Genomic DNA, 13,581 nt, shown 5'->3' with positions numbered 1-13,581 from the left:
ACATCATGCTGTAAAATTCTGACAGCCAAAAGAAATAAACTATTCATTTTTCTGGCTGATTTGTATTTGTTTTGTACAATTTTTTCAGAGTAAGGAGGAGGTGATGGCTGTCCGGCTCAGAGAGGCTGACAACATCGCTGCTATGGCTGAGCTCCAGCAGCAGATCTCCGAGCTCGAAATACAGGTACGAACAGTTTAGATTTTTATTTCCAGTTCATTTTTTTTTTCATATACCTTACAAAACTGAACCAGTGGATGCAACAACATTTTTTGGTCCACTTAAAGGTCTACATTATATAAATTGTACATATGGCCAACATGATTAATTAAAACACTGCACAGTCCAATGTTCTATATGTATCTTTCTGTTTGAATTGATCTAAACATGCTTGTCTTGGTTCATGTCTTTGATCTTAAAAAAGTTAATCCTTAACCTTTTAAAATGGTGATACATTTTGTGCCTTTTGAATATTTAAATCTGATATGTACTAAGATTGAACATTTGTTTCATATTGGCTGATATATCAGTTACTGGTAAAAACCCTTACTATCAATGTTTGCATCGACCCACATTATATTTTCTCTGTCGGGTTCTAGTAGATAAACATGCAATGAGACTAAGAGATGCATGTCCTTGATGCATATAATATATCAAACATGCAAGATCACTCTAGTTACATGCTGGTTTCCTTTAGTGGATCAAATCTGATCAAAAAGCTCTCACGCTGAAGTTGTCCATGTACAACATCAAGACTTTAAATGTCAAAATCTGGTACAAACCAATATTGACCTGAACAGAGTAAACGCATCACTAAACTTAGGGTATGAGCTGGACTGAACCAGTGAGCTCAGAAAACCATATTTATATGTAAACAAATGTAACGTCACACACAACAAGGGTGACTACAACAAATACAGGTTGTTCTTTCAGGAGAGTGTGGAGATGACAGATTACACACTTTATTTACGGTGGGACCACTCACTCAGGTGAAGAGCTCTTAACATAGAAACAAATTTGAGCCTTTAGTGAACAACATTAGAATGCTTCAAGTTGTTGTTATTGCATTGTCACATATTCTTGTGTGTTTCAAATCTGTTCATTTTGTGTACTAGTTGAAGTTGGATTTATCATCTTTGTCTATAAGCTTACATAAAATAACTTCTGTACAGCTGGCAAAAATAATGTAGTCTAAAAAAAAACAAAAAACCTCATAAATACCTCATCTGTTGGCGTCTTTTGCTGCCAGGGAGATCGAGCTCCCGACAAAGTTTATTATCTTGATTTTAAAGACACTTTAAAATCCAACAAAGATTGTTGCGGTTCTTAACTCTGTTTTTTTAAAATCTGGATTAATTATTCTTACCACTGGATACCCAGATTTGACGTTTTTAACCCGCGAGGGTTGGCGAGGGTGGAGCGTGTCGATCCGCTGTCACTCTGTTTCAAGTCATCTCAACGCAGTGGGCTCCTTTTTGGGGCCCTTGTGTGTAAGTTTTGGAAAACGTTTTTAATACGGATCTGATCACATCCATGAAATGGTTATGTTTTTTCATCTGATCTTTTTACTGCTTGAGTTTTAACTTCCTTTACAGTATGGCGTCACTCGCCAGCTTGACACATTGTGACCGCTGTCTACATTTGGAAGCGAGGATGACCGAGTTAGAGAACTGAATCTCCTTACTGACTCAAACACAGAGTCATTCTCGTGATCAACTCCTTGACTCGGTGGTGACAGGGGGAAAATCCAAGTCCATCTCCGTCCCCATAAATGAACTCGATGCGACCGTAGCTGTTCCCAGTGTAAACTCCGCTCCTGCTGATGAGGGGTGCAGGGAGCCAACCTCTGTCAGTGTTCGGCATGACATCTGCGGCTGTCTTGGTGCAGCTGAGCTAAAAGGTCCAAGTTCTTCTACTCCCTCACACAGCTGGTCTCTTGTTAAGAATAGTAAACAAAAGTTTTCACTCTGTATGCAAATACAAACCAGAAGCAGCCTTTGGAGCTATCAAACAGATTTAATATTCTTGACCTGGATGAGTTTCCATGTTTATCAAGTCACAGTCAAGAGCTGCCAGCTACTCTTAGATCCTCGTGGGACGTCACAGCGGCTCCCACAACATTAAGACAAAATCATCAATCAGCTCGGGCTCGGTTGGCAAGGGAGCGGCGTCCTTCACGAGATAAGACCTGCCCACAGCTCCTCATTGGTTCGTCTATGGTCCGTGATGTTGCCATCCCACGAGCTGAAACCGAGTGCCACCCTGGAGCTCAGGTATCACATATAAACACCATACTCACAGACACACTGTCCAGTGGTGCGGACACATCCACAGTGATAGTGCACATTGGCTCCAATGACATTAAATTACAACAGTCTGAGGTGTTGGAAAATTATTTCAAATCGCTTATAGACACGGTGCTGAAGTCGGGAAAACAATGCGTAATATCCGGTCCAATTCCATCTCCTAGTTTTGGTGACATGAAGTTTAGTCGGATCCGCCAACTTCACGTCTGGCTGAAGGGTTATTGCTGTGCTCTTGGAATTCCTTTTGTGGATAATTTTTGTGGATTTTGGAAGAGGAATAATCTCTTTGCCCGTGATGGAATTCATTTAAATAGAATTGGGAAAAAACTGCTGAGTGACAATATCAAACTAACGCTGGAGTCTGCACCTATCAGACCTACTGAATGACTACTTGCGCATAGGGTAAAGAGCGTCTCAGGTGACTCTTTGACAAAACCAGCGCCCCCCGGTTTAGATTCTGCATTAAAACAGATTAATGTGCATATTTCACGTAGAATATCTCGTAGAAATGAAAGAAATTATCGGAGGTCGTGTAACTTGGTTGATATCAATATTACTAATAATAACAAACCTAATTCTCAGGCGTCAAATCAATCTCAATCAAACACAAATAAAGCTATTATCCCTAATAAGATAGGCATATTTGATATGCAAAACTTCAAAACAAGGAAGGGACTGGGAATTATTCACATGAATGTGCGTAGTATTATGTCTAAATTAGATTACATTAAAGTCTGGGCAGATCAAACAGATCCAGATATATTTATATTTTCTGAAATTTGGTTATCAAATAAAATAAGTGATGAGGAAATCAATATTGAAAACTATGAAGTTTTTCGCTGTGACAGGCAATCTAAAGGAGGTGGCGTTGCCATTTATGTCAAAGATCACCTGTCTGTGGATCTTCTATTCTCCTGTACAAAGCCTAAATGTTTTGAGTATCTGTCTGTGTCTGTTAGTTACGCAAATGATCCTGATAAAAAATTGGCTATTGCTGGTATTTATCGTGCCCCTTCAGCCCCTATAAATGCTCTTAATGATCTATTCAAGATGCTTTCTAAACTGGAAAATTATGAGGCCCTGATAATGGGTGATATAAATATTAACTGGGTGGAGAAAGAGTCCGAAACTTTGAAAGACCTATGCAATGGCCTAAATCTTACACAATTAATTTCTAATCCAACTAGACCTGACCCTACAAATTTGAATAAAGGCACACTCATTGATGTAATCTTAACAAACAAACCCCATAATTATGAGGCAAATGGTGTTTTTTACACTTGATTTTAGTGACCATTGTCCAATTGGATGTATCCGAAATACAAAAATGAAAAAGACATATCCATGTGTAAAGGTCAGAAGATCATATAAACATTTCAATAAGCAGGCCTTCATCTCTGACCTATATTACAGTGAGATCGGGTTAACATCAGCATTCCTTGACCCTGATATGGGTGCCTTGAGTGTTTTTATTGATACATTTAATGAAATTGTAGACCGGCATGTGCCTAAAAGAAAAATTAGAATGAAAAATTGTAATAATCGCTGCTTCAATTCAGAAACTGCACAATTAATTAGAGAAAGAAATGCTGCTTGGAAAACCGCTCACACAACTAGTTGGATTGGGCATGTTTTCGTCAGAAAAAAAATAAATGTCTATCAGCAATTAGGAAGGCAAAAACATCCTACTTCATGCCTGCACTGATAGAGAGCCACGGAAATCCAACCAAGTTCTGGAGGAGAATCAGATCCCTCTCTGAACCTAACATGATATTTTATTAGATCCCGGTATTATAAATTCTAAAGAGGAAATATGTGATGCTTTCAATACACATTTTATCTCTGCATGTGATATGTTGAACAATGATGCTCCTTCTGATTATGTTGAATCTGAACTTCGGACCACATTTTTTCTTTAAGACCTTTCAGTTACATGGAGGTCTTAAATGCTCTCCGCTCCATATACCCAAAGAAGTCCACAGGAGCTGACGATCTCGATCCAAAATTTATTTTATTAGCTGCCCCATATTTAATTCAACCTTTTTTACATATTTTTAATTTGTCAATTCAAATGGCAATTATACTGGAATTATGGAAAACAGCACATGTTTTGCCTTTACATAAAGGTGGGACAACTAAAAATGTAAATACTTTCCGGCCAATATCTAAATGACCTTGTCTTGCAAAAGTTTTAGAAAAGTTAGTTTCAAATCAAGTTACAGGTTATTTAAGTAATTTCTCCATTTTGAAGTCTTATCAGTCAGGTTTCAGAAAAGGGCATAGTACTGTCACAGCAACCACAAAAGTTTTAAATGACATTTTCTCAGCCCTTGATGATAAACAAGATTGTGTAGCTCTGTTTATTGATTTAACTAAAGCTTTCAATTCAGTGGATCATGGAGTCCTCCTGAACCGTCTGAAGCAGATTGGATTTGACAATGCTACATGTAACTGGTTCCAAAATTATCTTTCAAACAGAACCCAGGCAGTAGTAGCCGATGGTTTTAAATCAGATTTTTTAACTTTAAGTAAAGTAGTGCCCAAGGCTCAATTTTGGGCCCCCTACTTTTTTACTATTTTTTATTAATTTTATTGGTCACAATTTAAAAGAAAGCCACATACATTTATATGCAGATGATGCTGTTTTGTATGCAACTGCTCCTGCTGATCAAGCACTTTTAAAACTGCAGCAAGATTTTAATGAAATCCAAAACTCCCTCATCAATCTTAAGCTGTTTTTGAATGCAAGTAAAACTAAGTATATGATTTTTTCTAAAAAACATTTCAGTAACATGCAAGCTACAAACCTTTACACGCTAAATGGTACATCCATTGAAAGAGTCGACACTTATAAATATCTTGGATTTTGGCTTGATGAAAACGTGTCCTTTAAAAAACATATCTCAGAATTATGTAATAGTTTAAAATCTAAATTATCATTTTATTACAGAAACAAATATTGTATCCCAATAAGATACAGAAAAGAAATAGTGCAAGCAACCTTCCTGTCCGTATTGGATTATGGGGATGTGGTGTATATGCAGACTTCAGCCTCTGCTTTGAAACCATTGGATCCACTATTTCACTCGACCCTTCGCTTTGTTACAGGTGATGGATTTGTAACTCATCACTGTACGCTCAATGAAAAAGTGGGTTGGCCATCACTGTCTGTTAGAAGAGAACAGCACTGCATTAAGTTTATCTATAAGGGATTACTTCAAAAACTGCCAGAATACCTCACCTGCTTGTTAATTATAACATTTAACACCAGATCACATGACTGCATAAGGCTAAGGACGAGTCACACCAGAACTGACATGGGAAAGAGGGCTTTTAGCTGTTTTGCTTCACAAAAATGGAATATGCTCCAAGGAGAAGCAAAACTGGACACGTTGGTGACAATTGCAATTTAATAATCTGATAACAAACTTTTACACACACACCTGCACTTGTTGTTGATGGTTTTTACAGTCTTATTTGTTTTGATAGTTTTTTCGGTTTGTGTTGTATTTTAAATAGGGCACCCATGAAAAAGAGAGTCCAAGTGCTCTCATTGGGTCCCCCTGTATAAATAAAGATAAATAAATATGTAATACATTTAAATTTTGAAATTACTCTCAAATATAGTTTGCACGTGAACGTTAGTTACTTTTCCCCTCAATTTTAGTAGTACTCTGTCAGTGCACTATTGTGCACTATTGTGATATTCACAGTTAAGGGCGCTGGTGAGTGGGCTTTTTTGTTTTTAAAAACATATTTCTGAACAGGTTTGAAGGAAGCTGTATGTATTTTTAACCATGTCCCCTGCCCCCAGCTCCTCACACATGTGGTCTGAGGTTTGCGTTCTAGTGCACTCAGCTCTTAACACTAACGCCCATACTTCTACAATCTGCATATCCAACTCTTAGCACAGGTCCCTCACTAGAAAGGGAGTTTTTTAAAAGAAAAGGTGCGAGTTTGACACCCATTTTTTATCGCTGAGCTGTTTTGCACAGTCTCTGAGGTAAAATCAGTGTGGCTCGACTGGTTGATGGTTTGTGGTTTGGTTTACCTGCCCCAGTTGTGGCTGAAAACTTCTTCAATTGCAAGAAAATGCAAAAAAAAGAAAAAACAACACTTTGATCTCTGTGGCTTGTGGACCGTGCCAAAGGTGAGAGAGGTTTTGCTAGTGGCGTATAGGTAGACCAGGGGTACAGGGCTTCTCCTTGGTAAAATTGTGTTGATAGGCAGTTATGCTGTGTTTTGGGAGACTTTCTAACTCAGAGACCAAACTAACTTGTGAAATTGTCTAGGAGTGATTCAAGGAGATTTATAAAAGTGTTTTAGTATATTTAAGGCACCTCACAACTCAGCACACAACTCCTGTGTTTTACTGTTTGGAATATTTATGAATGATATTCACCTAGTTTTACTGATAAATAAATCACTCAAGATCTACTTTAAAATGCAGTGGTTTTATGAATTAGTGAATATTGACTAGATGTTGTTGTCTGGGTGATGTTAGACGCACGTGCCAGTCTGTGCTGTTGCCATGGCTCTGCTGTTTGTTTCACAGGCGAGAAACCACTTCCTGCACACTCACAGGCTCAGAGCTCCACTATCACAGATTTACACTTATGCTAGTCTAAGTAGTTTGGACCAATCAGTTGGTGTAGGATTTGGGTTTGGTGCTAAATAACTTCTCGTCCTCAACTTCATCTAGTGACATGGTCATAAGGGTAACGATAACATTTGAACCCATAAAGCTTCAGCTATGATGCTGGAGTTTTTTCATCGAAATCACAAAATATACATCCCTCATATGCTGTTTTCACTCATTCTTATGCTTTGTTTAGCGACCACCTTATAGAGCATATAAGAGTATATGTACAAAACATGTATGTTCTTTAAGGGAGTCTATTATGAAGTGGTGAGCAGGAGGAGTGGCTCATTCTTAATGTCGTTCATTTTTTTAGACAAATATATTTATTTAAAAACAGCCATGTTAGCTTCAAACCAAATGTACAAATTCAGTGGTAAATATTTATTACTATTATTTTTTAAACTGTTCCTCGTCCGTTTGCCTCTTGGGATATAAAATGTTTTTTGACACAATCTGACAGCTGCAGTTTCATTTCCAGGAAGCTCCTAACTGCCCCAAACTGCCCCAGAGCTGAGTGTCTAAACTCAAAAATAGCATTAGCAGAACTGGCTCCTCACAATAGCAGTGTTTGAGACCTCAGTCTCACCTCTTTCTTTGTGCAAGCGTGTGGTGTGTATCTATTTTCAGATTTCAGCTCCGTTGCCTGTAATATCAGCTAATATGTCTGAACTCAGGAGCTGCACATTTGACTTTTGATATTGGAAATGGGTTTTTGGTTTTAGAATTTGAAATTGTTTGTGCTTTTATTATAAACAGTAGTGAAACAGTTGCAGCACACACGTTTCTGTGTCCCAAAGGATTGAGTAGATGTATTTGATCTACCATAAATGTACTTTTATTTTGGTAAGTGGTTTACATACCCTCACAATAGGGCTTAGCAATTAATCAACACTTTTTGATTTGTAATAGTTCTTGTTAGAATCAGATGTTTTTATTATATTATATAGAAGGTAACTGACTAAACTGTATTGCTTATGTTAAATCTATACTATTTGATGAAAAAATGAACCAGAAATTGCTCTTTTTGATTTGTAAAGCTGAATATTTAAGTTTATGTGCTACTGAAAAGCCCAGTGTGTTAATAGGTTAGTAGGCTGTGCATATCTGAAATAACATTTTTATGCCCCACAGAAGGAGGAGGGGAAGGTACAGGGCCAGCTGAACCACACAGACTCCAGCCAGTACATCAGGGACTTGCAGGACCAGATCATGGAGCTCAGACAAGAGGTGAGCCCATGTCAAATGTGTTTATGTACAACTCAGACTGTACAAGATAATTAAACTATTATTGCTCTTTTTTGACTGTTATAATATCTGTTATGAAAGGCGCTTGGGCCCATAGTTTTGAGTACTTCTAAGATGAGGAGCCTCTAAAGAGTAGAACAAACTCATAAAATTACACCATATCAGTTTCCCCTCAGCAGATTTGGACTTGTTGATCAGAGTTTGAGCAGATCAGTGTAAACTCCACCCAGAGACTTCCTGTGTAGAGCAGCACTGCACAACACTGCTGCAACTTACTAAGTGACAACAAAAAGCCCTATTTGTACAGATCAAGGGATGAAAGCCATTATACTATATTTATACTACATGCAATATGCTATAGTATGTTTAAAGGGGCACTCTATAACTTTTCTGGAGGGAGGCCCACAACCTGTCTCCTGCTAATGATTTTACTTTGCCAAGAATGTTCCACTGTATGGCATTATGGCACTTGTCTATTGCGCATTTATTAAATTACAGATGTTTTTATTGCTCAAAATACCTTGAAAAACTTGGACACAAGCAGGAAGCAGACCCTCCACCATAAAGTTGCATAGTGATGTTTTAAAAGAACAAATGAAGAATGCGTTTTGATAACGTAAGTTCTATCTAGCAGTTAAAACTGTCCCAACGAAACGTAAAGGTTACTTGATCAAGTCTTTTAAATATTTGTATGTGGTCCGACTGTAGCCTAAATTAATGTCAATAAGTCTTTTTTTTTTTTCTTTTTCTCCTTTTTCATATAATCCGATATAAACCATACTGGGAAATGTCACTTGGTGATTTTGATGATTAGAAACATTTGAAAATATTTTCTTTTATTTAAAATGTTTTCTTTTTTTTCCCCCTCACAATATAAACCATATAAAATTGTTGATGAATTTGGAAAAATACACTCTTATTTAAAATGAATATTATTTTATTTAATTGTGATTTTACCACTTTACTTATATCTTAGCTTACTTTTTTTTTTTTTTTTTTTTTTACATAATTTTGACAAACAAACACCGAGACTTCAAAGAAATGAATGAACCATCCCATTTTGACTGCATGCTTTACAAGATAGTTTCACCCCCCCCCCCACCCCCCCCACCCCCTCCTCTGACTTATTTCAATATTTCCTTTGGGTTGGCAGTAAGATTATGACTTCAGGTAAACGTAGGCTGCTGGACAGAACTATTTAAAGAGGTGCATCTTGTTCCTCCTACATGTCTGACTGTGGTGGTAGGCTGTACAAGGTATGTTAACAAACCTCTGTCCGTGTTATTTCAGTCCAAACCCACTCTTGGTTATCCCCAGTCTCTCCATTCATCAATTTAAATGATTTTGACAATGGCTAGACATTCCTGTCTGCATGCTTCCCAAAGATACCCAAAAAAGTACCCAAAGTAGCTGGTAGCCCATCAAATTAAAGGCTATCATGTACCAGTTCTTTTTTTTCAATGTATTTGATAAATTTGTCTTGCCCAAGTTCAGACATACTGCATCAATAGCTTTTGACATCAAAATAAGTCCACTGTTCACTCTCTGCATATAATAGAAAAACTCAGCAAAACTCCACAAGTGCTTATAAACTTATGCAGTGAATAGCATTAGGATGCTCGGAATGTATATGCTAAGTTAGGAATAACTTTGGACCACTGCAAACCGGTTAAAATCAACTACTTCTATCTTCATATTTTTAAGAGTCAGGTACAGCGCTTTTAATGGGAATAAAAATTATGGATAAATGAATACATTGTAGGTCAATTGCTATTTTCTTTGCTATGCTTATTGCTATAGCTATTCTTAAACTGGCATCCTTCAGTGTCAATGCAAATTACCCATTTACCTTGGCATCATAATGCTATGATGCTGTCATATTGATGTATAGCCTGAACAATGCTAAAAATGTGCACAAGGGTCATGGAGTCAATGATGTTAATGGTGTTAGTTTTATTACTAGGTCTACCGTGGATCTGCTTGCTTATTGTATACATTTGAGATTGTCCCTTTTTGTTTGTCTCGTTGTTTTTTTACAAAATCACTGCATGACCACCAGAAAGACTCCATTCCTGTCCATTAATGTATCAAAAATGTGCATGTAATTTTTTTTTATTTGACTAGGTTCACGTGTCACTTAAAAATAAAATAAAATTAAATCACACAGACAAAATCATGTTTTTTGCTGCCTTCTTTCAGATCTGCTGTCTCAAAGGCCAAAGGGGCATGTCCAACCAGTCCACATTTGATGGCATCCACTTGGTCAACCACTTCGGAAGTGGGAACCTCGAGTCTTACCACTTTTCAGACGACGACAGATCCCGGGATCCCAGTCTCCAAGAAGTCTCGAGTTCGAACCAGAGGGGCATGTCCGGTCCAACCCGAATCCGCCTTAGACCTAACATCCCGGACACAGACAGCGAGGAGGAGGAGGAGGAGGAGGAGGATGGAGAAGAACTGAGACTCACTGTTCCTTCAACAGCCAATCATAAGTCCACTACAGTGTGACAACCAATCAGGATGTGGGATCTGTAGAAAAGGGGTGGGGCCAGCAGCATTATTCATTCAATGTGGTTCTTAAACGTTCATAAAATCACAAAAAAATTACAGTGCTAGAATCAATTGGGACTAAAACAGGACTAAGTTAGGATTTAAATATGTCCTGTAAGTTTGAAGACAATATTAAACCCAGTCAAAATTAAGACTAAACTATGTCCAAGCCAGGCCCAAAGAAGACTATACTAGGACTTGACCAGGGCTTAGGTTTAATAGTAGAAACCAGGGTAAAACCAGGACTACAGGACTAAATCAGAATTGTTATGAACAGGATTCAGGGACAGTCTTGAAGTACAAACAAGGACTGAACCAGAAACAAGACTAGCATTGGTCTTAAGTGAACTAGGTCTTAAAAAATACTAAATACTAAATAAATACTAAAAAAACTGGTATGAACAGGGCCCAACCAGGACTGAGACCAATTCAAACCAGGACTAAACCAGGTCTTCAGCACTGCAGTAGAACAAAACCTCTCTTGAAAAGTACAAACCAGGATTGAACCAGAATTAAACCAGGACTAAAGCAGGTCTTAAGTTATTACAGTAGAATAAAACAGGACAAAATCTATTTTAAACCACAACTGAATTAAAACCCCAACTGAACAAGTAACAACAACTGCTCTTGAGCTCCACCTGTCGTACCTACACCCCAATTTGAGAACCACTGCTCCATAGATTGTCATTGTTTACCTCCAGTTTGTAGTTTCTGAAAACAATAAGTGGATTTCTAAGCAAGAGACTGTGCAATAAGACATTTTTCACAACACTCTTTGTCATGTTTTTATATGTTTTAAAAACTTTTATAGCCGAGATTCACATCGCCGTTACTACAAAGCGTCATGCAGTGGCTCTGCGTGTGTAAATATCAACTATATCTGTTGTTTTGACCGAGCCTGGTATCAAACCTGCTTGCACCAGCCGGAAAATGCTATTATATTATTATTAATATTACTACTACTACTACTATCTGCCTTAAGTCACTTGCCTTAACTGGCTCAGTGTGGCATCTGCATATTTGTAGATATGTACATGTGTATTATGTTTTTTCAACTCCTTTGAACTTGAAATGTGTAACTATTGCATATCTGTTTTTGATTGTACAAAAAAGGGAAAAGTCCAAAAACGATGCATTTGGAGAATTAAAAATGAATAAGGGGATAGATTTGAATGACTGTTGCTGTTTCGTAGAAGTAAAAAAAAAAAAAACACCAGTTTGATAAATCTATTCTACTTCTTGGTTTTACACAGGAAAAGATGAGGGAAATCAAGATAAAACTAAATTGGAGACTTTTTTGAGCAACCAAAATAAGCATTAAAGTCTGTGCAATGCTTTCCGGACCTGATTCACTTCATTTTATGCCTGTTGAGAATTTGAATTTACCAATTTTTCTTGGCCTTGAAAGTGGAAATACTGAAGCAGCAAGCGAGATTGATTTCTCACCATGAACAAAAAGATATCCTGTATTTTTAGATGCAAAAATACAAGGAAATGGCACTTTTGGAGTCTACATTGCTTTGAGAACTAACATAGCAACACAATGGAGACTGGACACTAAAACTATACCTTGTTGTTGCTGTGTGGGATGCAGAGTTGTCACAATAAAGAAATGTTTTCCTAAACTCAAACATGTTGTTGTGTATCTGGATGACGCAAAGTGCTTCTGAAGATTCACACTTAGATTGAGTGCATCCAGGAAGTAATTTTCTTTTGTGGTTTCAGAGCTGATCATTTCAAGAACAAAACCACATTTTAAAAAAGTGTTTCACTTCAGGTTTTTGTAGATAAACTGGCGGCTCAGTGACATCAATCTGTGCATTAAATCCAAACTTAGCGGCCCCTTGATTTTTCATTGCTGTTTTAAATTCAATAATAATAATAATAATAATAATAATAATAATAACAAGTATTATTATTATTATATATTATATTATTTTCAACTAAAATAAACACAGGAAACTCATATTTTACAAAGCCCAAGTTTTAAAAAATACTTGACTTTGTACATTATTTAATGTTTTGTTCTTAAAATTACACTATCTTCAAATTATAAATCAGATGTTAAGTCCCAATATTTACCCTTTAAGTTACCCTTCCTTGAGTAGTCATTTTACCAAATTTTTCTCTTACTTGATTTCTTGGACCACTACTTTGTACTCCTACTGAAGTAATATTATTTTGAATGAACGTTCCTCTTACAGTTGAGTAAAATTTTTGGCTACTCTACCCACCTCTGAAGCCATATTAGAGAAGTGTTTGTATGTGGATATATGATGTATTAATAACAATGGATCATATAATTTACAGTACTTAGTAATAGCCTGAAATCACCTACATTACAACAGGGATCAGATAACTGAACTATGAGTTAATGTAACTTTTTAGCTAAAAAAATGATTACAATGAAATGTTTTGCATTTTTTCTTCATTTTACTTCAAATCCTGCTCTCGACATAAACATCATTGGTTGTGCGGTCAGATCCACTGATCCATAGGTTGGCGGTGCGATTCTAACTCACACAGATGAATGCTGTCATTGTGTCCTTGGGCAAGACACTTAACCTACCTTGCCCTCAGTGTCTGCGTACACTGGTGTGTGAATGTGTGTGTGAATGGGTGAGTGGTTCCTTGTTGTAAAGCGCTTTGAGTGCCTTGAAGGTAGAAAAGCGCTATAGAAAAATGTGACCATTTACCATTCATTTTTGATGCTATTATTGCACTGAAAAACATATAAAACATGTGTCCTTACCTTGAGCAGACTTGCATCTCTACAAAAATGACTCTTATTTGACCTGATTATTTGTTTGTCTCCATGAAAATCCTTAGTCCATAGAGAT

The 13,581-nt window shown here is 37.1% G+C and overlaps 1 protein-coding gene across 3 annotated transcripts in view; it reads left to right on the top strand.

Moving 5' to 3' along the window:
* Positions 1 to 12,372, top strand: part of evi5b (ecotropic viral integration site 5b) — a 45,081-nt gene extending 32,709 nt beyond the window's left edge. For all 3 annotated transcript variants that reach the window (XM_033992175.2, XM_055221479.1, XM_055221478.1), the window contains 3 exons: positions 89 to 184; positions 8,078 to 8,173; positions 10,391 to 12,372. In XM_033992175.2, the coding sequence (XP_033848066.1) occupies positions 89 to 184; positions 8,078 to 8,173; positions 10,391 to 10,699 (501 nt within the window). In that variant the 3' untranslated portion in view covers positions 10,700 to 12,372. The remainder of the gene's footprint in view (positions 1 to 88; positions 185 to 8,077; positions 8,174 to 10,390) is intronic.
* Positions 12,373 to 13,581: the final 1,209 nt, after the last annotated feature.

This window comes from Periophthalmus magnuspinnatus, chromosome 4, assembly GCF_009829125.3.
Source record: "Periophthalmus magnuspinnatus isolate fPerMag1 chromosome 4, fPerMag1.2.pri, whole genome shotgun sequence".
NCBI lineage: Eukaryota > Metazoa > Chordata > Actinopteri > Gobiiformes > Gobiidae > Periophthalmus > Periophthalmus magnuspinnatus.
This window is presented reverse-complemented; position numbering and strand designations above follow the sequence as displayed.